Source organism: Aricia agestis, chromosome 19, assembly GCF_905147365.1.
Source record: "Aricia agestis chromosome 19, ilAriAges1.1, whole genome shotgun sequence".
NCBI lineage: Eukaryota > Metazoa > Arthropoda > Insecta > Lepidoptera > Lycaenidae > Aricia > Aricia agestis.
The window spans coordinates 6,759,813-6,785,412 of record NC_056424.1 but is presented as its reverse complement, the minus strand read 5'-3'; the positions used below and the strand labels follow the sequence as shown (position 1 = coordinate 6,785,412).

At 34.3% G+C, this 25,600-nt stretch overlaps 1 protein-coding gene across 1 annotated transcript; it reads left to right on the top strand.

The window, feature by feature from the left end:
* Window positions 1–1,339: 1,339 nt before the first annotated feature.
* Window positions 1,340–25,099, top strand: LOC121736441 (fibulin-2-like). The gene is made up of 27 exons (XM_042127633.1): window positions 1,340–1,564; window positions 6,620–6,794; window positions 7,549–7,627; window positions 13,742–13,873; window positions 14,267–14,357; window positions 14,770–14,903; window positions 15,768–15,891; window positions 15,967–16,134; window positions 16,218–16,397; window positions 16,521–16,770; window positions 16,851–16,912; window positions 16,990–17,118; window positions 17,227–17,370; window positions 17,538–17,703; window positions 17,854–18,551; window positions 19,034–19,270; window positions 19,419–19,529; window positions 19,613–19,789; window positions 19,886–20,023; window positions 20,545–20,702; window positions 21,154–21,249; window positions 21,377–21,504; window positions 21,659–21,798; window positions 22,961–23,105; window positions 23,492–23,612; window positions 24,254–24,375; window positions 24,872–25,099. The coding sequence occupies exons 1-27, from the start codon at window positions 1,516–1,518 to the stop codon at window positions 25,044–25,046; spliced, it is 4,329 nt and encodes a 1,442-aa protein (XP_041983567.1). The 5' UTR covers window positions 1,340–1,515; the 3' UTR covers window positions 25,047–25,099.
* The last annotated feature ends 501 nt before the right edge of the window (window positions 25,100–25,600 follow it).

The window sequence follows — 25,600 nt, the reverse complement described above, 5'->3', positions numbered from 1 at the left end:
TGAATCAAAAGAAATTAAAGAATTACACGAAAGATAATAAAAGATAAAGGATTTTTCTCAATCAAGAGTGCATTATTTACTGAGAAAGGAATTTCTTATCATCTGATTAACTTAAGGAGTGCGATGCAGACGACGGGGAAGGGAGCGCAAAGATTACAACACAATGTAGAGGCACCACTCGAATAAAACAGTTTTCATGTACGTTAATCTACAATATTAAAGTTTTAACGATTTATGAAAAGAAAATAGGAATAAACAGTGATAAAATCATTTTTAAGATTAATTTACACATGAACAAGCAATATTTGTGTAATATTAAAGTAAATTTAATTCTTCAAATCATATCATACTACACTTCAAATGCAATTCTAATCAAATGTAAATAATCAAGTAGGATTAATTTAAGTTTAGTATAATCAATTTTTTTATACTTAGAGCATATTGCTATTGTTTTTTAGCTTATATAATATTTTGTTACTATTAACACAAAATGCAGAACTTGCATTTTTTTGTTAATTGGAACATGTTGAGTAATAGATTTTGGTTTATTCAGTTTATTTTATGTTTTAACTGTCTTACCAAACCAAAATTTACCAAGTTTGATACATATTTTTAGTATTATATTTTATTAAGTATATACTTTATATTTAAGGTAAATATTAATATCTTATCATTATAGTTAATTTTAGTGATATAACATACCCGTCGATCGTGGAAAAACGAGACACAATAGAATTTCTATTGTGTCTGGGTTACCGGTGACCGTATGGGGCTTGACGAATTAATATGCAGCATTTAAAGGTCAATGTATACGCCTTTACAACAAAATCCCAGAAAACGTTCAAAATCTTTCCATTAATAAATTTAAAAAAGTAGTTAAAGAACGTTTGTGTGCCAAAGCCTATTATAAGGTCAATGATTTCATAAACGATGGCACACCTTGGGAGTAGGATGGCTTCTTGCAAGGCTACTTCTTCATTATTATAGGACTTACAATTATGTATGTGGATATTGTATATAATATTTAGTTACAAAATTGTAAACTTTATTTTAAAAGATTAATTTTTTTCTCACTTTTTTTGGTAAAAAAGTGGGCCCCGTGCGAGTTTCTTACGCCGGTTCTTCTCGCCGGGTTAGTTCCCGAACCGGTGGTAGGCATCATGTAGGACTTTCTGAAAACATTTATTTTAAATTTATTCAGAAATAAAACAATTTTGATTTTGATTTTGATAAGATAAAAAAAATCACTAAAGTTTCGTTTCGTGACAAAGTTGTATGAATGCTCCATTCTGTTTCCATGCTTAATCTTTGTCGCGACAAAGACGGCTGCAGCGGCACGACCAAAATAGATTGCGTCGCGAACGCACTCGGTTCGCACTCCTGCGCAGTTCGAATTTCGAATCCTGTATCTTTGTTTTATCTCCGAATAAATAAAGCCGGTCGTGTTGTCCTGCTCGAACGCGTGAAGACAGACTGCGATGGATATACGAGTGTTGTGATAATTTTTTTATTGTGATGATGTTCCTTTTGATATTGTGTGCCTTTGCCTTGCCAAGGACTGAAGGTGAGCTTTTAAGTCGTTTTAATTGGAAGATTAAGTAGATATGAAAAGCTTTGTAACAAGTCCTTATGGTAAATAATTTTAACTTATACTCAACTTGATAACTGTCAATTTACATTTATCACGCATATAATTTGTTAAATGCAAATACTTACTATAAATTAACTTATTATCTACTTAGTTAACTGCAGTGAGGATAAAAAGTGCAAAAAGTTAAGGCTCCTAACAAGAAATGTTAATTGTAAGCTCGTGCAAGTATTTAATTAAATTAGGTATGTAGGCCTTGCAGTGCAGTTATGTGCTTTTTACTCAGAGCCCAGAGGGTAACCATCGTAATGGTATTTTGTAGGAATTTTGCAGGACTTTTAGAGATTGTAGTGATATGTACATTTGTTACTTTTTTCCACGAAAGCTTTTGAACGCATTTTAAAAATATAATTACTTTTATCCATAAATTATTTCTGTATGGTAAGTTAATCTAGGTTTCGACTTTCGAAGGTTATTAGGGTTCCGTATCCAAAGGGTAAAAACGGGACCCTATTACTAAGACTTCATAGTTTGTCCGTCTGTCTGTCTGTCTGTCTGTCTCCAGGCTGTAACTCAAGAACGGTAATAGCTAGAGAGTTGAAATTTTCACAGATTATGTATATCTGTTGTTGCTATAACAACAAATACTAAAATCAAAATAACATTGTCGACAAACGTGACGTGACGACGTGAAACGCGTTTTTTTGGCCATTTTTGCTCTAAGTATATCATAATGACAACAGGTAGGTACTTGAATTTTTCTCAAAGTCCTTAGTTATATTGTGGTACTTTAATATTTAATAATAATTTTAAAATAAAATAAAAAATTGGGGGGGCTCCCATACAAAAAACACAATTTTTGGCCTTATTTTGCTCTATAATGGTACGGAACCTTACGTGCGCGAGTCCGACACGCACTTGGCCGATTTTTTTTGTATGTTACCTAAGCTGATGTACCTATCTTAAGATTTAGTATAATAAGCGCTTACTAAGACAGAAATGTACTTTAAATATTCAGCAATAGTCAATAAAAATTTATACATGTCATCAGTACCCACAATCGTTTAAAATAAACAGTCAGCAAAAAGGTCAACGGCCTTAAAACATGAATCTAAAACTATTGAAATGTTTAGCAAAATTAATACATAATTAAAAAAATCTTTATAGGTACTCAATCATGGGAGTACCCAGGATTTCAGCTGGGCTCGTACCTTCGAGAAGATGGTCTGTCTGTTATATTGAAACAAAAAATCATGAAAATTGACTTTTATTAATCTGACTGAAAATATATTTTATTTCAAACACTTCATATTGCGCAGAGTAGGTAACACGATTCTAATTCCCATTTGCCAGGAAAATTGACGTTTATTTCTGACTTGACGCCCCCCCCTGCCCCTACCTGGATACGCCCATGTACTCAATTATATTTAAGTTTAAAATTCAAGACTCAATTAGTATTCTCTACAAATCCATACTTCTATACTAATATTATAAATGTGAATCTGTGTCTGTCTGTCTGTCTGCTACCTCTTCACGCCCAAACCGCTGAACTGATTTTGCTGAAACTCGGTGTGAAACTTTGAGTCCCGGGAAAGGACATAGGCTACTTTTTATCCCGGAAAAATGTACGGTTCCCGCGCGATAAACGAGCGAGTTTCGGGCATCATCTAGATTCTAGTATAATATAAACCTTAATTCTATTCCCGGTAACCTTCAGTTGACATACTTAAATACTACTTAAAAATATCATCTATGTACTATATTCATGAAACATTTTACCTTCGACCTCAGTATGACTAAATAAGGACTGACATCATTGGTAGAGACCTTTTGAGACACGATAATAAATTTACACGAATATTCTAATAAAACCTACGCCATATTTGTAATACCATCAGCTTATACTTGGAATTTTCAATTTAGTTAAAGTTAAGAATTTAGTTTATTTATGGGACTTCGACTAGGTACAGGCTTTTTGATTGTAAACTCTACAAAATAAGTGAACTTTAGGGTGTGTGTTCACAGTGAAAGTAGCAGTGCTAAAGAGCAACTTTTTTTTAATTTTTGTATACCTACGGACAAGGACAAACACAAAATAAGTCAAGTCATAAAAGGTCTTTAAACATTTTTACTTTTTACCCAAAATTTTAGTCACCCTACATCAATAACACGACACGTCGCCTTATTTAATTTAAAAAAAGTTCATTCCATCCGAACTCAAATAAAACAATTTTCCATTAAGTTACCTCTTAAACTGTTCTAATAAAGATGTTGTTAATAATCGTATCTAATAATGATGATGACAAATATAAGTTATTGTCATAATATTATTTTAATATGTATATTATTGCGTCACGTTTTAGCTAGAACTTGCAAAGGTCTAAACTGTTAAGCACTGCACACACTTTATTAATACTTAGAAAGTATGTATAATTTTATTGTATTTAAAATAAGCAATAAGTAGATATTTCTATGATTTTAAGTATTTCACACGAAGCACATAATTTTTCAATTTTTTTTATTAAAAGGACAAATAACAAATTTTTTTGGAATTCCGATTTCAAATTTAAATTTATAAAACTTAACATAGCAAAATTGGATTACTGAACTTTTATTATCTCAGCTTAATTCATACAGATTCCAATGACATAATATGCATCCCCCATAAGGAATTTTAGAGTTATCGTCATTTTAACGCGTCACGCGTGATTCGTGAACATTCAGAAGTAGCCCCACAGATGCGCTTTTTTTTTCAATATGGCCGCCACAGCTGAAGGGATAATGTCGTCTGGAATTTTAATTAAATAACCTGTTTGTATTGCCTGTTCATTAAGTATCTACCACTGCACACACTTACGGCCGACATTTATGTTCATAAATGTCTGAGTGCGGCCTTAAGTTTAATTTAACAGAGGTTTTGACATATTTATCCATACATTTCCTAGCTCCGTGGTCAAACCATATTGTTAATATAGCTAGCGGAATAGAGAAACAAAGGCCTGAGCAAGAGAGATGTCTATCAGTAACACTGCGTGGTAAAAAGAGACGTGTGATACATGACAGCAGCACTCTTTTTGACATCCAGTCGGCACGTGCCGCACGTTGACAATTTAATCTCATAGAAATCACGTTCAATCATGCTTGTGTGCGAAAATATGTGTATACGTACACATATTTTCGCACACAGATGAAACCAATTTCGGTTACGTTTGACAGCTCGAGATTGTTGCTCTATTCCGCTAGGTATATTAACTTTATGGGTCAAACTCTTCACTAAAGTCTAACGTCAGACCGCAACGCGACGAGTAGATGCATTTCTAAAATATGGGTTTGACAGATTCGCAAAACATCTCACCCAATTGAAATCTGTCAAATCCATACAAATTTATACCGCGCCGCGCCTCGCCTGCAGACTGAATTGACCCCTATTGTCATATTTTGTCATTACCCTTCGAATTGCTCTTAAGTATGAGACAACTGCAACATGTATTAGTAAGCGTTAAATAAATTTTTAGTTGTTGCCTATTATTATAAGTCTGTAAATCAATTCTGATAATACTTTTGACTTCTTATACGACTTTGTAATCTTACAAACGAATTTGATTTTCCATAGAAATTGATATCGTTCAAGTACGAATAATGATGCATGGTGAGCTATCGAAAACTGTCATTAGGAACATTTCAACTCTGAATGAGAATTTTTGCTTGTTTCATCTGTGCCCTTTTGTCGACAGTCTGCGTTGGCCCTTAAGGTTATTAATGAAGCATTTAATCGAACCTTAACACGGTAATGATAAAATAAGTGGCGATGGGCTTTTAAATTGATTTCAAAGGTTTTCTTCACAATTGAAATATTATTCTTCATAAATCATCAGCAACACATAATTTATTTTCGTCTCTCACAGGGCCTGGTACGGTCCACGACGGTCACGACAATTTCTCACTCTTATTACTGTGAGATAAAGTTCAAAATCTGTTGATGACTGTACGTTAGTAAATATATGGTAAATATTATCTCGTATTGGGAAATAGGTTTATGAGTTATAGTTTAAAAATCTTTATTGTTCACATGATTTATACTGCAACTATAACCTTCCCGGAATATCTATCTTTTATCTTTGTTGTTTGCGAAAGATATGAAAATTAAATGTAAAATTAAAAACGTTATCATAGTTTATAATAACTATAAATGAATGGCCAGTGGCAAGTACAAATTATAAAAATACCTAAAACTAGACAAAATTTCATTACAAACAGTTCAGTATAATATTAGTAACATGGATTACATTTTAGTCTTTACATCTCCGTCCATTGAACTAAAATATTGTACAGGAAGTAGGAACCATAGTACATTTACGAGTATACCTATGTCCCACCTGTTGGCATGATGTGTGGCAGAGTTGCTAGCGAATCTATATATTAATACGTGAGCCAAAAACTTTGTATCCCTTTCGACGAAAAATGGGGAAACGTAGGTGAATGAAATTTTGCACAGTTATAGTTTATATGGTGAAGGAGTGCATCGAGCTAATATTATTTTTAAATTATGCTTTTATCATACATTTTTTTAACAAATAAAACATTACACACACTACAACACACACACTAGGAAAATGATAGATTTTTGGGTGACAAGCGAATTATTAGCGAATAATTATATACAGATGAATTATTCTCTTTTATTTATGGTTAAGTCTGACAACGGTTGACAACAAGGTGACAAATTGAAAATGGATTATAGTTTTTTTATTGAATCTTTGATACTATTAGACAATGCTTACACGGCCAATCTGAAATCATCTGAGTCCCAGAGAAAAAAATTAAAAAATATATGATAAAGTCCTGATGTTGTTGAACTAAGGTCGAATTTCGACCATTGGGCGATCTCTAGTTCGGGTAATTTTTTCGAAACAAAAGGATATTCGAGTAGTTGGTTAATTTGTTTTTACTCATATTAAGATTTTAAACCCTTCCTTTGGTGCAAAGTAATGATGAGTATGAAACCTTTCACCCCAATTTTACCATAACCAGGGTCGGTAGGTGATCAGATGACAGAGATCACCCAGTTGTGCTGCAACCAGGGCACCTCGTACGCCAGCAACCACACCCTGGAGGACTGCTCCTCATCCATACCGCCTGACGTGCCATCAGAGTTTGGTTCACTATGCATATTCGCTATGGACCATTGCTGCAAGGAGTATTTCCAGTAAGTTCTTATTATTGTTTAAATATATTTAAATTCTTTTAGCTGTAAAACTTTAGCCTCCAGATAAAGTGATTTTCTTAGAAATCAAAACCCATGAATCATATTAGTTTTCACTTGTATTAATTAAAACGTAGTGATTAAATTCTCTTTGGTATTAATATTATTAACAATAACGACTACACATAAGGAAAACCGAATGTGTGCCAACTGCCACTGTATAATGGGGTCAGGGGCAAAATAAGGGAATAATCCTTGGCACACCAGCTGTTATAATAACGCACGGTGGCATTTTTTGTTGTTGTTTTTGCATACGATTAACGGGATAGTAATTGCTCAAAAGTTTCTCAAAAGGATGCGTTTTTTCTTATACGGCAAATAGACTTCCGGTAAGCAATGTTTTTCTCGTGAGAAGTCTTTATGACGGAGGAAAAAGATGCAAAATTATTTAAAAGATTCATCCTGATGATGTAGAATTGGCTTTTGAGCTGCGTCTTTTTAGTTCTAGTGCATCAAACTAGAGCCTTACGAAACGTCATCATTCGTTGCTTTAGAAGACGTTTAGTTTACTTTACAATTTGCACTTGTACATAATATTGTGACACAGTGGACGCGCATAAGAAAACATTATATTGAAAATAAAAGCTGTCTTATTAGATATAAATTATTTTTGACGTGGGAGAGCCATGCTTTGGCACGAATGGGTCGGCTCGACCGGAGAAACAAATTATAATCCATGATAAACTTTTGTCCACAGGAAGAAGAGTGACTGTCATAATGGTATCTCCATTGCTACGAGGGCCAGATCTTGCAGCTCCACCAAGGAAAATGCTAAGGTAAATAAGAAAACAAAAAATATTTAAACAGACGAACATACCCTCCTCCTTTTTGGAAGTCGATTGAAAAAAGCTTATCGTGTCTATGTTTAAATGTTATGATTCAACAAAACGGCAATGAATTCATACTAATACTAGCTGTCCCGGCAAACGTTGCTTTGCCATAATATAAATCAAGTATTTCGCCCATATATATTATTTTATTAAAGTGACTAAATAAGTATGTTACCATGACAACGTCCATCGCTATCCCGTCGCACGAACAATAGTCGCCGTCAGTCTTGAGTTGTAATAATTTACTATTTTTTATTCAACAAATGCACTTATCAATATAAAAAGTACCCAGTAGCCGATTCTCAGACCCACTGAATAATAATATGCATATAAAATTTGGTTAAAATCAGTAAAGCCGTTTCGGAGGAGTACGCGGCCTAACATTGTGACACATTTTATATTATATAAGATTATAAATGCGAAAGTGTTCCAATATAATATAAGTTTTTAATTGTTTTCAAGTTTTTCAATAAGTATTTAAGTATTTTACGTTTAATAAATAGATTAATGATTACACCAATGATTAATCTAAGCTTTAGTAGTTATGTTTAATACATGATTTTAGATAATAATATACAAGGTGTAACCAAACTCAGTGACAATACTTTAGAGTGTGTATGTGTCCCTTATAAACCAATGTGAAAGTAGCAGCGCTGAAAGACCAACTTTATTTAAATTTTTGTATACTTATGTGAAAATTCATGACGCTCGCGCTGGGACACTTGCCCATACAAATTACAAAGCTCTTGTTAAGTCAATTATTCCTCTGGACATAAGTTTGTGGAGTTACTTTGGTTCCTGTCCATTATTAAAATAGTGAGAAACAACTATATTATAACTATTATTCTCAAGTCAGCAATTTTTAAACTTGATACTATGGTGATAGCGCATTTCGTTTCATATGTCGCATGTGAATTTACGTTGCGGATAATTCAAATGTAGGAATGTGGTAAATACTGTTATCATGTTCATACAAAGCCTAGTTGTATCAATGAAGTCAGGGTCAATGTTAATAAAATATTTGCAAGCTCATATTATAGCTCATAAAGCTGTAGTGTGTTAAAGTAGTTAACCAAACTATATTATCCGAATGTTTTAACTTTTAAGAATATTATCTTATATTTAAAATTCTCGTGTCACAATGTTAGTTACCGTACCAAATTTTATATCCATATTCAGTAGGTCTGAGAATCGAGATCGAGAGAATGGCTAATTTTTATATTGATAAGTGCATATTTTGTTGAACAAATAATAGTTAATTATTACAACTCGAGACTGACAGCGACCATTGCTTTGGCGACGGGATAGCGATGGACGTTGCCATGGTGCTATACTTATTTAGTCACTTCAATAAAATAATATGGGTCATGGGTGAAATACCTTCTTTATATGGCAAAACAATATTTGCCGGGACAGCTAGTAATAATGTAGAATTGGCAATTCTTTGTTACTTGTATTTTAATTTTATTCAACTATAACTAGAAAAGAACGGCAGGGTTATGATTTTTACAGTCTATGTACAATGTACCAACGAGGAAATTGATTAATAGGCAGTTGACGTACCTACGTCATTTGGTCGGCTTATGTAACGTCAATTGAATGTTAGCTGTGATCGGTTTGTTGGGTTTGACTTACGGCCGTTCCCAATATTTGATCTATCTCTGGTTTTGCCCTACTAGAGATAGGAATAGCTCACAATTGACATAAAATATATGTCTCTAATGTCTAATCTGAGCTATTCCTATCTCTAGTAGGGCAAAACCAGAGATAGATCAAATATTGGGAACGGCCGTTAAAGGGGCGACTAACCCAAAATTTTCGATTTCATAATTCATTTTTATACTTGAAAATAAGTCCCGAATTGTTTAATTTTCTAAACATAGATACCATACTATATTTCCGAGGATCCGACCTAGCGAAAACACGATATCTTAAAATTTTCTTGATAAAAAAATATTACGAAGATGCATCTAATTTTCACGAATTTTTCATTTATTGCCATAACAGTGCATTGAACTAAGCGAATATTTTAACACATTTTATAAAATTCTATTATTGCAAAGCGGACTAGAAGATTTTAAAAATGTTGTACATATTTTTATTGTTATTGAGAAAAAACTAATTTGGCGATGAATCCGCATCCTTTTTCACCTGGCATATGAAAGACGAACTTGAGTGTGCAAAAGAAGGACGATGATTGATTTTTTAGGTTAGTCGCCCTCTTAACGCGACCAAATTACTTAGGTCCGCCATCTGCCTAGGAATCAACTTCCCTGATAGTACATGCTATATTATATTATTATTATGTGTATATACTGTGGTCTGTGTGTATTTTCCAAACTATGCGATCAACAATTTTTATCAACTTCTTAACTTTTTTATACCAACTCTTTAGGTTACTGCTTTACAATAATATATTACAATAAATGTTTTACTAAAAAGTACAAATTATGGAGTACCATAATTTTTTTTTTAAATAAAAAAAGATATAAGTAAGTTTGTTAAAATTAATGTAATATTCCGTAAGTACGAATTATTATCGTATACAAAGTTTAATAGAGATTTAGAGAAAAAAAAGGAAGTTACGTGTAGTGGGATGGTAGTGGGTTAGTAAGCCAACGTTAATAGGTAATTAGGTATAAGTTATCGTATAGTAAAGATAACATTTTTGTAATATCTCTTGTGGTGATAAGGCCTAGGCTATGTTAAGAAGCGTGGCTATCGGATAATTAACTGCGAAATTTAACTTAGGGCTTGTTTCACAACTTCCTGATGAGTGCCGGATAGTCTATTAACAACTTATCTGATAGATACTCCACACTATATCTGTCAGATAAGCTGTGAATAGCCTATCCGGCACTTATAAGGAAGTGGTGAAAACTTAAACTTGAAAAAGTTTTATTGTTGGTACATGGTAAGTATGTAATGTCTATTAAGAGGATACACCAGGGGCTAAAGAAATGAAAAAAAAGTACGTGTAATATCTATAGCTGTCTCCCTTACCTCAAGCCTATACCGCAGAACGCGATAGAGACAACTGCAGAAAATCTAGAAAATCAAATATTCGTTGTCCCCTGATTCCTTCTCCAAAACTGTACTTTTTTCATTAAAGATTAAAGAAAAGCTTGAGCTGTTTTTCCTGGTTTTTTTTTGTATAATCTAGCCAAATCTGTTTTCTGGATGTTTGAACACAGCGGAAAATCTGGCCATTTTTTTGGTTTCTGAACGTTCATAATATCTTATTTAATAATTAAATTATGAAAAAAAGAAAATATAGGGACATTGTTTTAGTGGCCGTAGATATTCAGGAAGAAAATTGTAACTCTACTAGCATTATCCAGGGAGGAAACAGGGAACAACGTCTGTATGGAAAAAGGGCGGTGTGGACTCCTCTTAAATACTCGTACTATTAACATTATATTAGTAAAATTAATTATGATTTCAACTTTGAGCACATTCTTTTTAATTTACGTTCTACGTTTAATTACATCCATAATAATAATAGCTTCCACACCGGTTTCGGTGACGGTGGCCGGTTTCATTGAAACCAGGCCAGCTACGGAGGAGTAATTTATAGTGCCCAAGTGTGTGCGCAGTACACAAGAGAACTCTCTATTCCTTTACTCTCATAACCCAGTGGGACGGAAGACCGACACGACCGGCGAGAGATCAGGCGCAGGACCGACTTTTTACATGCCCATCCGACGCATGGATTACATCCATACCAATGTTATAAAGCATATTGTATGTCTGTCCGTAAACTCTTCACGCCCAAATCGCTGAACCAAATTTTGCTGAAATTTTGTATATTTGAAGCTAGGGCTCTAAATAATATTATACTTACAGAATTTCGGCATATTATGACACTTTTTATCTCGGAAAAATGTACGGTTTTCGCGCGATAAACGATTTTTGACGTAACAGAGTTTCGGGCGTTATCTAGTTTTTGAATAATTACAAAGGCTGTTTGTGAATGTATAATCAATGTCTGTTACTACTTACTAAACAAACTGAACGGATTTTGATCTTTGTCGTGGTAGTAGTAGAAGTACAGCGGGGCTAAAATGGTCGCTTTGAAGAATCATGATATGAATCATAATATGATTCATTTTTCTAAAATAGCAAAATGCAACTCTGCTTGCAATTAATTTCTGTATTTTGTACTGATTTGACATTTGTCATTTTGACAGTTTTGACAATTCATTTGCTGAATTGATTGAGAGGAATTGCTAGATGTGACCATTTTAGCCCCGCAGGTTCCCTAGAACATTTTTTTCATTTGATCAAGCAATTTTTTCGTGAGTAGATTTATTTTAATAAGACAAACAACAATTTCCTAATTCCTCTGCGAAAATTCTCGAAAATGGTAGCTAACACAGATAGAAAGGATTAAATATTTCGATTTGATGGTCCTACGAGTAAAATATGGATTTTCCTATCTGTAGGACAATGTTACTGTTATTTTTTCAAATATTAACCTATCAATATACAAAAAAATTAGCTGGTTAGGATTCCGTTTTAGGGTTCTGTAGCTCTACCATGAGTTTAAAGCGAGTTTTTGTCAATACTCGATACCGACTACGTAAATTTTTAGTATGGCGATTTTAGTTCGGCAAGTGATCGCTAGAGACGCTGTAAACTTTGCTATACTTACTAAAAATTTACGTAGTCGGTATCGGGTTACGATAGACACTGCACCTTTAAATTGACGGTAGAGCTACTGTTATCAACAAGTCCTTGTACGACGATGCATGTAATATATTATGTGAATCGCTTTGCGTGACAACATGAGCGCAGCCTTAGTATCCAAATATTGACACAGCGCTAGTGTAATACCATAATGTAAAGTAAATATTCATCTTAGATTATCAGAAAACGTCTATTGTATAACGTTTCCTTAACCAGCCTCGCAGAATAAAATATGCCAATATTATATTAAACCTACATAATAATATTATATAATCTACAGAATAGCGTTTGTTCCGCCCGCGTAAAAGCAGGTATACTTAGGGTTGGTTGCACCAGAGGCGTGGTTAAAGTTAAAGTTATGGTTATAGTTAAGGCTAACTTTAACTTTAACCTTAACTTTGACCACAGAATTTGACAGATGACAGCTGGTCCGACAAGGCTTGATTCTTGAAATAAACTTGGGCGGGGGCGCTGCTGGTAAAGGAGAACTGTCAAAAATGGCGTTTTTGTATGATGACAGCGTTAGTTCCTTTTTTCGCCACGTTCATTCAAAGCCTCAATTCAAAGGCTCAAGGTTATGGTTAAATATGGCGTCCATTTTTGACTTTAACCAAAGATTTGACATTTTGCATTGTAGTTATAATTAAAGTAAGTTGGTGCAATCCAACCTTAGTAATACTGAGTAGCTTTTCAAGGTTAAAATTAGCCCAACTCGGTTTACATTTAGGTAAGCTTAAATTTCACCTAAAAAGACAAGCGGCAAATAAAGGGAAAAACAAGAAACTATAGTATAATGTTCTTTGTAATCCTGAACTGTTTTTCAGTTTTTACATATCGTTTGTTCCCATTTAATAGATAAACACGATGTGTACAAAGTACTAAATACAAGGTGTAACAAAAATAAGCTATAAAACTTTAGGGTGTGTAATGTGTATGTGTTCCTTATATTACTAGTTAATGTTCACTGTGAAAGTGGCAGCGTTGAAAGTTCATACAAATCACATTTTTTTTTTTGTGATTGCATTGTGTGAAGCGCATCATTAATTTTTCCACTAAAAGGTAAAAAAACGTTATTGTTTCAGCGGTGCTACTTTCACAGCAAACTCTATAATATAATACCGTACCGTATATAGAGGTAATACTTACTATGTCCTACTTTCCCAAAGTGGGCGAAAAGGCCCCTAAAAGTCTAAAAGGGGGAGGGGGACCCAGAAAAAAATGGGGGCGTTCTGTAGAGGTTTGGGGGGGAGGGGTTATTTGTAACTCAATTTCATCTGAATGCATTTTAAATTTAAACAGTGCGCTACAACATAATTTGTTCTCAAAGTGGGCAGTAGACAAATAATAGAAAATCATTTGGCTTTTTTACAGAAATGTTGCGAGCAGTGCTTGTCCGGCTCCGCAGCTGGTAGGCTGAAAGGTCCCTCGTCTTGTACGGCGCTAGTCAAAGGCAAAACCGCCGAGGAGTTGCTGACTGGGGATGCTTTCACGAAATGCTGCCAGGTAATGGAATTTAATATAGATTTCTTATGATCGTGAATTTAATTCACGATTTTTGATTTGATTTTATATAAAATAAGTACATCAGAATATCCTTACTTCCTTACTAATATTATAAATGCGAAAGTGTGTCTGTCCGTCTGTCTGTCTGTCTGTTCACGGCAAAACCGCTAAACCGATTTTGCTGAAATTTGGTATGAAGATACTTTGAGTCCCGGGAAAGGACATAGGATACTTTCTATCCCGGAAAAATTTACGGTTCCCGCGTGGTAAACTAATTTTGGAGCAACGGAGTTGCGGGCGTCATCTAGTATTAAATATTTTTAATAAGTATTTAATTTTTTAAAATTTAAAAATTGAGCTCCACAGTTTTTTAAAATTAATAAACTTTTTCAGGATGCGACAAAAACTCACGAGAGTCTCAAGCAAGTACCTGTGGTTCGCAATAGAAATTCTGTTACGATTTCAAGCAAACCTGCTGACGATGGCAAGTCTTTCCTTAGACTTTTACATTTTTATTTTCTTGCTAACGTTGTCTGGATATTTGCACCGCTATTGGCTAACTTTAGCATCCTTTCTGCTTTCCTTACAGCTATCCCCAACCCGCGGCCCTCCGGGACTTTATTTGCGGCCCGCGTGCTTTTAAACCATTTTGAAATTCACGCCCACTGGCAAAATGATGTAAAGTTGTCGTGAAAGTCGTGAAATTATTTCCACCTTTAAATCGTTAATTTTGAAAAACGTTATTTTTTACCCTAATAGTTTTCAAAACATGTTAGTGGCCCGTATGGAAAAAATGTTGGGGACCACTGTTTATACCGTTAAGTTATAATTTAAAGTCCACTAGGTAAACTTTTTACGATTTCCGACTCAACAGTTTCCTTAAATAATGATTTCAGATGTAGCGTCAGTGTGCGAGGAATACGCTCCCAATGAGCTCTGTGCTCATCACTGTATCCCAATACCTGGTTCTTACAAATGTGAATGTAAACCTGGATTCATGCTCATGGCAGATGGGAGAAATTGCAGAGAGGTAAGTTATTAGTTATTACTACAAAATTTATTTCTGTGGTAATAATTACACTTGCTAGACGAACTATTAAAAGTGAAAATGTGGGACCAAAGCAGATAAATCTGATTTTAATTTGAAACCTTTAAGAATAAATAACACAGGTCAACAGTAAATTTGGTGCCTGAAAACTAGAAGCTGTTTCTGTAAGAACTTTGTGCCCCGATCACATGTTTCTAAGAAATTTTCTTTCTATCAGCTCAGGTTTTTAAGATATTTCATTCCAAAGTTTCAAGAATCTCGAATTTTAGTCTATTTCAAAATCGCTTTACAACTATTGAAATAATTTATTTTCATGAGTTTTGATAAAATATATTTAGTAAATATACACAATATCTATTATTTAGATCTCAATTTAAATTGCATATTATATTTTTCTATTAAAAGAGAGTTGTAAACTAAACTTTCTTTTTTCATACAAAAATTGTTACTCCACGTAGTATGAGCTAGGTAAAGCATTTTGAAAACCACCATAACATTGGGGAAATTAGTCATAATTCATTGAAACAAGTTACATTCTCAATAAGAAGTGTCTCCCTCTGGCATAAATATTACAAAACGAATAAAAATGAATACTTTCAACTGCAATGTGATTCTGAAATGGGCTAAAATGCGAGATTTTTTAAACTTTGGAATGAAATATCTTAAAAATCTGAGCTGATTGAAATAAAACTTCATAGAAACATATATCGTGCACACAAAACTGTTATAGAAACTGCTATTAGTTTGCAGGCAACAATTTTTTTTTTCGATTTTGTTGACCTGTGTAATGATCACTGTTGTTTTTGTATCCGTTTTGTTTAATAAAATATGTGATTTCATTTACAGGTAACAAAGAATCGATGTAAGCCACGTAATCCATGCCAGCATAAATGCAATGATAATGGTGTAGAAGTAAAATGCTCATGTATAAGAGGATACAGGTTGAAGGCTGATGGAAAGTCATGTGAAGGTATGTACAAAATTACTGAAATTCCATAACAGGTTGATACATTAGTTGCTAATGAAAATAATCCTTAAATTGCAGATATAGATGAATGCACATTAGATCCACCAGTGTGTCTAGCAAATACCAAATGTTTCAATGTGCTCGGCTCCTATAAATGTATTCCACTGAAGACTCCAAAAGGTAATACAGAAAAGGGACAGTGCCCAGCAGGATTTGCAAGGAATTTAGCAAACAACGTATGTGATGGTAAGATTCTATCTACGCAAGACTTGATTACATATTCCTTTTTAAATAAAAGTTAAACTACGATAATTGTTTTTTTTTTCTAGATATAAATGAATGTAAACTGCCAAGCCCACCATGTCCAAGCTATTTGTGTGAAAATACCATTGGTGGGTACAAATGCGGAGGTGTTAACGGTAACCCAGCTTATTTTGGAAACAAACTGATACCAAAGGAGGATCGCTGCCCAACTGGCTTCAAAGCTGGAATAAATGAAGAATGTGAAGGTAGTAATGACAAAACATAATCTAATTAAATTTTTTAAAATAGACTAAACAAATTAAGTAAAGAATCTTCTGGATAAAGTTCTTTTATCGCAGTATCATAGAATATTCTGCAATTTCTTTCAGATGTGGATGAATGTGCTAGATCCGAGGACGATTGTAACAAACTATCGCAGTTTTGCATCAACACTCATGGGGATTTCTATTGCCAAGACAAAACTTCGAGGCACTGTCCACCGGGATTCAAAGCTAATGTCTTGACAAATAAATGTGAAGATATTAATGAATGTGAAGATGGAGAAGATATTTGTAGACCTGATCAAATTTGCGTCAATGTGCCTGGACAGTATGATTGTAAAACGAAACCTGGGATGGAGTAAGGGTTTTTTTATTTATTTTTTCTTGTATACTATATGAATTTCTTTCTGTGTAGTATTAATTTTATTTTTATTTTAGAACCCATGCCGTAAAGTGTCCTGAAGGAATGAGATTAGATAAGAACACAAAAAGATGTGAAGGTATATTTTTCGAAATACTATTTTAAAAATTGGTACCATTTAATGGTAATGGCATTAATATTTAAATATATTTTTAGATATTGATGAATGTGTAGAAGGTACTCATTTGTGCGATCAGCACCAAAATTGTTTGAACCTTAATGGGAGTCATGAGTGTCGATGCAAGCTCGGATTTGAATTGGATCCTATTACTGGATCTTGTACTGGTAAGGATAATAATGTTATTATGATTTATACAAAATCTCATATCATTAGTAAAAAACTAAATAGGACAAGAGGATAACTCATAGTAAACGATCGCAAACTATTTTCAGATATAAACGAGTGTGCAACAGATCAAAACGACTGCATACCGGAGTCACAGAGATGTGATAACACAGTTGGATCATATCTTTGCATCCGTTTCATATCTTGCGGTACAGGTTACATCTTACATCACTCATCTGGGAAATGTGAAGGTTGGTATAAAAAAATAAATATAGCCAAAAATAAATTATTCAGAAAATTCTTCTCAAATTAAATTTTATTCTAATATTCTCAAATAAAATATATTCACAAATAAAATTTTAACCCATCTTGGCTAAAAAAAATATTGTAATGCTTTAAATATTATATAACTTTGCAGATATTGATGAATGTACGCTTGGGAGACATAACTGCGATCGAGCCGGTCCAGAGTATCAGTGTGTGAACATTCCTGGGTCATTTAGATGTCAGAAGAAAACTACTACCCCCGCACCAACGTCAGCTAAACCACAAGAGGACGAATATGAATATTACTATGATTCAGAGTAAGTATTTTCTTTAGTTGAAACTCTACATTAGTAATATTCGAAAACTTTTAGTTTTCTTCTTCTGAAGCTGCATAATTTATTACAAATTCTAACTGTTAAGACCGCTAATGATAATGTATATTTCTTTACTTGATGATATATTTACAGAGAAGAAGTTGATGAAAATGAAGTGAATAAAACCAAATATGAAATAGTTACATCACCGACTGCAAACACTTCTGCGACTTCGACTTCAACATCAACTTCAACCTCGACTTCGACCTCGACCTCGACTTCGACCTCGACCTCTACTTCAACCACAACATCGACTACAACTTCCACAACTACTCCCAAGCCATATCAGCCTCCAATAGTTCAACCTGACATCCGGTACGAAGAACCTAAAATTATACAAAACAAGAGTCCCATAGATGAAGATGAAGCAATAAACAACGAAATTGATATTCCTACAACACAGAAGACACCCGATGTTCAAAAAGTACCTGAAAACCGTGATGTGAAATTGTACAACCCATTTAATGCAAAAGACCCTATTTACAATTACCCTACAGAAATATATTATGTGCCCAAACAAATTGACACAAAAACGCCTAATACTGAGAAAAATGAGATATCAGATGTAACTGAAACTACTTATAGTCCGATACCTTCAAAACCCACGTCACCGACAATAGTTAATGTTAATGTTGGAAAAGATTCTGCAACGATAAACGCTGACAGAAAAGACGATGGCTCTCTTGTACTGGATACAAATAAAGTGCCTAAAAATAAATGGACTAAAATAAATGAAAAACCAACAGATTGTCAAGCGGGATTTGTAATGGATTCCTATGGCGCATGCAACGGTAAGGAAAAATATTTTAGGATAGTATTACTTGATTATCTTATCTTATATCTTTAAACGAGCAATTCTTGTATATATATAAATATATAATTGGAATCTCGGAATCGGCTCCAACGATTTTTATGAAATTTAGTATATAGGGGGTTTCGGGGGCGATAAATCGATCTAGCTAGGAGCCATTTTTAGAAAATGTCATTTTATTCGTGTTTTATCGAATACCAAGCAAAGCTCGGTCAAATAGCTAGTTATATCTTTAAACAATATAATTGGAATCTCGGAATCGGCTCCAACGATTTTCATAAAATTTAGTATGTAGGGGGTTTCGAGGGGCGATGGTTCGGTCTCATCATTTTTAGAAAATGTCATTTTATTCGTGTTTTATCGAATATCGAGCAAAGCTCGGTCAAATAGCTAGTATAATTATTATCAGATAACAATAATTATAAAATATAGGTAATGTAATTTAATGTTTAATGACAACAGATATAGACGAGTGTGCTACTAATCAGCACAGTTGTTCTGGACTAACAGAAGTTTGCCTCAACACATTTGGAGGATACCGCTGCCAATGTCTTCCGAATTTCTGGCGGGATTTATCTTCAGGGGTGTGCATTCCTATCCCACCCCCTACGTTGCCAACTACTTCTTCTACAACAACCTCAACAACTACATCAACAACAACCACAACAACACCAGCACCAACTACGTCATCAACACGAAGTATGTAATTGTAAATTAATAATTTATTAATATCTGTTTTGAAAAGAAATAATTTTGTGGACATGTATATTATATACGAAATAACATATTTTGTAACAAATGAAGTAGGTACCTAGTATACCTTTTATTTTCTTTGTTTTGAATTTAGGCTACTTCTATGGATATCCAGATTATCGAAATGAAAAACGACGTCCATTTAGGCCAAGAAGTGATTGTGATATAGGCTACATTTATAATGCAAGAACCGGCCAGTGTGAAGGTAAATAAAGATAGTATTGAGTTTTTTTTTGTACGAAGTAATGTAATGTAAGTAAACTAATATCTCACTTACATAATTTATAGATGTGGACGAATGTAGCATTGGTCAAGCAAACTGTGCGTCTGTTGAAATATGCGTCAATACAGATGGAGGGTACAGATGCGACTGCTTACCAAATTGGACTTTTGATAGCAGCAGACATAGATGTGTACCTATCCGAAATCCTGGACAGTTTCCACCAGGATTTGACAATGAGCCTGGTGAGTTAGCCTATATAATTAATGTGTAATTTTTTTAACGAAAGATCATTCATTTAGTCAACTTTAATTAAATGTTTTTCTTGTCTTCCTTTTCAGATCTTTCTCCACCACGGCCGTTGCCACCTCCAGAATTACCAGTTGAAAAAGAAGTGAAAAAACCTGAAAAAAAAGTCGACATTCCACCCTCACTCTGCCCATCGGGAACAATATTAGGACCCGGCAATTCATGTGAAGGTACTCTTTGTTTTATAACCAACATCCATAATAATAATTTAATTTTTTTTTCTTAGGTAATGCTATCTTAAAACCCTTTTTTTTATGAAATAAGGGGGCAAACGAGCACACGGGTCATCTGATGGAAAGCAAGTTCCGTCGCCTATGGACACTCGCAGCATCAGAGCTGCAGGTGCGCCGGTCTTTTAAGAGGGAATAGGGTAATAGGAGGGTAGGGATGGGAAGAGAAGGGAATAGGGGAGGGTAGGGAAGGGAAGAGGATAGGGGTTTGGGCCTCCGGTAAACTCACTCACTCGGTAAAACACAGCGCAAGCGCTGTTTCACGCCGATTTTCTGTGAGAACGTGCTATTTCTCCAGCCGAGCCGGCCCATTTGTGCCAAAGCATGGCTCTCCCACGTTTAAAGATTTCACGAACTTCTTTAACTAAATGCCTGAATCCTCTGATTTTTTCAAGAAATAGTTTATAAAACCAAGGATTTTGAACGATTCCGTTATTGAAATTATGGTCATAATTTTTCAGATATAAATGAATGTGCGACTGGTGAAGCGCAATGTGGACCGATGCAGAAGTGTACCAACCTGTACGGAGGATACACCTGCAGTTGTAGTCCAGGGTACAGACTGGTGGGAGACCATGTGTGTGAGGATGTAGACGAATGTGCTGTAGCTGGGAGAGTGGTAAATAATTTAGACTAGCTAAAAGCCAAGCTTTGTGAGGGCTCGCGTCGTCACACCTTAACTGACTGATGATAATACATGATAACACATAATATTAATAAAAATTACTATGTTAAAGCCAATCAATGTTAAAGCACACATCAATTATAGGCGTGATAGTTTTTCCCTAAAGTGTAACACAAAATGTCTCTACATCTTGTGTTTTGTTGTGGGATATAATAGGGCTCGCTACGCTCGCCCTGATAATAATTAATTCTTATAGTTAGGTATCGTGACACAAAAATAGAAAGAAATGGAATTTTGTGCTACTACATGTTGAATATTGAGTTCAAATTGCGATATATGAAAGTAGGAATTGAGTTACAAAAAGATCCACAATGCTGCTTGGGATTATTGAAATAGTATGAATTTTTGTAATTAATAAATATAAATTAATGGATTTATTTTTCAGCCAGCTTGTTCACATAATGCTGACTGCGTGAACACTTTAGGGTCATATCAGTGTGTTTGCCATGAAGGTTTCCGAGCTGCTCCAAAAGCCGATAAGGTAAATAACATAAAATATGGTAAAAGTCGATGCATTCTTAAGAAACTTGAGAATTATCAGCAGTTTTATATTGTTTAACACAATTTATTGTAGGCTAATTTAATAATTCTAAAATTCTGTTTGGTAGGTGTGCATAGATGTGGATGAATGTTCAGAAAAACCTTCAGGAACCATCTGTTCGCAAATATGTAACAATGTTTGGGGTGGCTACCGATGCTCCTGCTATAGAGGCTATCGTCTCAATCCGGATAATCGGTAAGTCGGCTATATTTCACTTTATATTACCTAAAAGGATGTAAGTAAGTGAAAAATTCACTATTCTTACCTATGTTGACAATTTTTGTACTATAATTAGTAAGTAGTAGTCTTTTTATCGTCTTATATAAACATTTTCTTTTTCTTTTCTCAGCACCTGTTCTGACATTGACGAATGTAAAGAGTACAAGTCTAAGAACCTGTGCGTAGGGCAATGCGTGAACCAACAGGGTACGTTCAGCTGCGCCTGCCCGCCCGGCTACCGGCTCTCAGAGGATAGCAGGAGTTGTATTGGTAAGAAAATGTGCAGAGCTCCTGCTCTGCTCTGTGCCTATACAGGGTGCAATTAAACCTTCCGGCCAAATTTTTTTTAGGGCTTATTTATCATTAAGAGAGTCCATTTAACCAAAAAATAGGGTGATAACTGATATTTTTTTTACAATAATATATTTTATCCTACTTAAGAGGAGTCCACACCGCCCTTTTTTTCCATACAAACGTTGTCCCCTGTTTCCTCCCTGGATAATGCTAGTAGAGTTATAATTTTTTTCCTGAATATCTACGGTCACTAATGCAATGTCCCTATGTTTTCTTTTTTTTTTTTCATAATTTAATTATTAAATAAGATATGAACGTTCAAAAACCCAAAAGATTTTCAGCTGTGTTCAAACATCCAGAAAATAAATTTGGCTAAATTATACAAAAAAAAAAAAACATAGGAACACAGCTCATGTCTTTCTTTAATCTTTAATGGAAAAAGTACATAAATCGATATACAAAATAAAGTTTTGGAGAAGGAATCAAGGGACAACAAATCGTTGATTTTCTGGATTTTCTGCAGTTGTCTCTATCGCGTTCTGCGGTATAGGCTTGAGGTAAGGGAGACAGCTATTACATATTAAACGTACTTTTTTTCATTTCTCTCTTCTTTCAAAAATCATTGCAGAACGGTCACTTCGCGGGTAGAGTGGGGGTATCGCGGGGGGCGCGCGCGGTGCGGAAAGCCTGGCCGCAGCACGCACCGGCGACGCGTAGTGTCCATTAATTGTGGTGTTTTTTAGGATAACTTTCGGAAGCTATTTCTCAACATTTTAGTGTATGTGATTAGTGATTACTGATTACAAAAAAAAAATACGTGTATTTTTATTTTTAACAAGGACCACTTTTTCGAAATTTGGCCGGAAGGTTTAATTCCAACCTGTATTAGCACAAAAGTGCTAAAGATGAACACAATGAGAGGTTTTCATTATATTGAGGTGAGGAGTCTTTACCTGGTTGAAGCCAAAATAGTGTTGTCGTGTTTTTGCAATATTTACGATTTTTACAGAAAAATCCCTTTTTAAATTCTCCAGAACCACGGTTGATGGCAACTAATAAATCCGAGAGGTTTAACAAGTATATGTTACCATTATTAAAAAATTGGAATAACTTCACAATTCACATCGAATGTTTTCAGACATCGACGAATGCGAGACCGGTGTGGCGCCATGCGCGCACAGCGAGCCAGGCCCAACTACGAACGAGGTGTGCCTCAACACGCGCGGCGCCTATCGCTGCCACCGCATCGTGTGCCCACCCGGGTACAGACTAGTGGATAAACAGTGAGTTCCTTTTATGTCTAGGTATTACTGGACCTGAAACTAGACGTTCGCCTTATAGGAACATGCTAAAGAGAGTAGAGACATCAATTTAAAAAACCAGCTAAATAAGTCTGATTTTAAGAATTTACAAAGGTTGTTTGTTGTTATAGTTATGGTCATCCATCTATTTGTTTCCTGTTTTTGTACTACTGTCTATGTGTGTTATTTACACTTTGTTTTTTTGATCTGCATATTATTAATACCATTATTTCTGCATTATAAAAGGCTGATTCGTCGTCGCTATATTACACGCTTATTACAATTTGTTGGTTATAGTTATTTAAGTCGTTTTTTTAGTTAAATATCGCCAGCAATAATGACTTTTTGTCATGTTTTTATTATTTCAGCCGCTGCTCCAAAATCGAGACCCAGTGTCCGGTACAGGACTACGAGTGCACGCACCAGCCCAGCACCTATTCATACAACTTTATCACATTCGTATCTAACCTCTATTTGCCTGATGGAAAGGTAAGTTTAATTCACAGTTTGCATAATTTTTCTCATCTTTTTATTAGTTGACCACATAAATTGTTATATTTTATGTTATTTTTCAAAGTTGTTAATTAATATTTTATTTGAATATCATTAAATGAATAAGTACCTTATTATAAACATAATGTTTATGAGGCAAGAAATGATAAGGTAGGAGCATAACTAATTAGAAGTAAGTAGAACAAAAAAAAGAGACTGGTTGCACTCCGGGAGTGCCGGCAGAAGTGAAAACTTGATTATAAACGTTGTGCATTATTTTTTTAACCCATTTTTTATGAAAATCGATTTTTAAAAAAATCGATTTTTTTATTAATCGAAACCCTTACAATCGATTAAAAAATATCGACAATCGAAAAAAAAACAATCGATTGTTCGATTAATCGATTTCGATGTTACAACACTACTCTCCAACCGTCTTACGGTTTTTCGATCAGCACGAGAATCTGACGCGAGTTTCACAGTTTTTACCCATCCCACAAAAGTGCTCAACGCCGCTAAAGAAGTTTTCACTTCAATTACAAATCAATAAGTAGATGATTATATAAACACCATGTTTATTGTTTATTCACTGTAAGTCTTAAACAATAAACATTTTAAAATATTTCGATATATTTCAGGTTGATCTCTTCCACATGCGCGGTCCAAATTTCCCGAATTCGCAGTTGAAGTTCGAACTGAAGTTAGTGGATGTAAACGCGCCTCCATCGGTAAAGGAAAGGGCAGACATGAGGAACTTTAGGTAAAACTATTTTCTATTAATAATTTCGAATAAGAATCTATTAAAATTAAACATTTTGCAAAGAGATTCAAGCAAAATTGTACCTATAAATGTGATGTACGGTAATATAATTTAGGAGTATTTCTAGAATTTTATGGAGCAGTAAAGTTATTACACACGTATTTTATTTATTGTCATTAACTTTACTTAACTTTAGTTAAAGAGACGTATTAGGGGAGCACATTTCAAATTTAACTCAATTATTCTCCCCCATATGACCAAATTAACATTAACCCACATAAGCAACAGTACGGGTTCATAAATAATTTATAAAACAAAAGTCTTTTTACTTTTTCACATCAAGAGAACATATTTTTCATTTATTAAGTACTATTTTCTCATGTCAATAAAGCGGTAGTGAAATATACTAAAAAAGAAACATTTAGCTTTTGACGAGATGTGAATTTCAACCAAACTTAATAATTTAAAGAAACCTAAATTTGGGATCGCTTTTCAGAATAAACCAACAACACAGTCGGGAAGCTGTAGTGTCGCTAGTGAAGTCCCTCAAAGGACCACAGAGTATAGAACTGGAGGTATCAATGGAGTTGTACAAACAAGGGATGTACGAGGAGTATGGGGGCAAAGTTGTAGCGAGGCTGTTTATACACGTGTCAGAGTATGAGTTCTAAGCCCTGATATAATCTCAGTTAGTAAAATGATAAATAAAGTAAATTGTAATAAATGTAAATTAAATAAAGCTCCACTTTTACTAAACAGTATAATTGCTAATTCAGGATCAAAAGGTCAAAAAGATCATAAATATATAAAAATCAAGAGGAAAAACATCGTAATATTTGATTCACGATTGATTAAAGATAGATTGACGAAAGTAGCCATAACAATGTAGGCATTGGTTTTTAATTAAATAATAATAATTATAAATTGCAAATACAGAGGGAAGAAACAGACGAATAGCTATTGTTATTTTACTGACTGAGAATCAGAGTAGAGTATGAGTTCTAGTGACTAATGTACTTATTGTATTGTTATTATTTTTATTACAATAAATGTATGTGACAAATAAATTGACTTTGATTTCTAAATAAAAACAAACATGACTTACAAGATTGTACTATTAGAGAAGTTGATTCCTATGCAAATCGGGGATCTAAGTAGTTTGGTTGCGTTACGTCAAACCCAGCTGACAGATCACAATTAACATTGAATTGACATATTCGACAAA

What these genes read in the sequence shown, in the direction of transcription:
- LOC121736441 (XM_042127633.1), top strand. Translation starts at nt 1,516, where the DNA reads ATGATGTTCCTTTTGATATTGTGTGCCTTTGCCTTGCCAAGGACTGAA. An exon ending in AAGCAAACCTGCTGACGATG is followed by an intron (nt 14,358 to 14,769) that starts GCAAGTCTTTCC and finishes TAATGATTTCAG; the next exon opens with ATGTAGCGTCAGTGTGCGAG. An exon ending in ATGGGAGAAATTGCAGAGAG is followed by an intron (nt 14,904 to 15,767) that starts GTAAGTTATTAG and finishes TTTCATTTACAG; the next exon opens with GTAACAAAGAATCGATGTAA.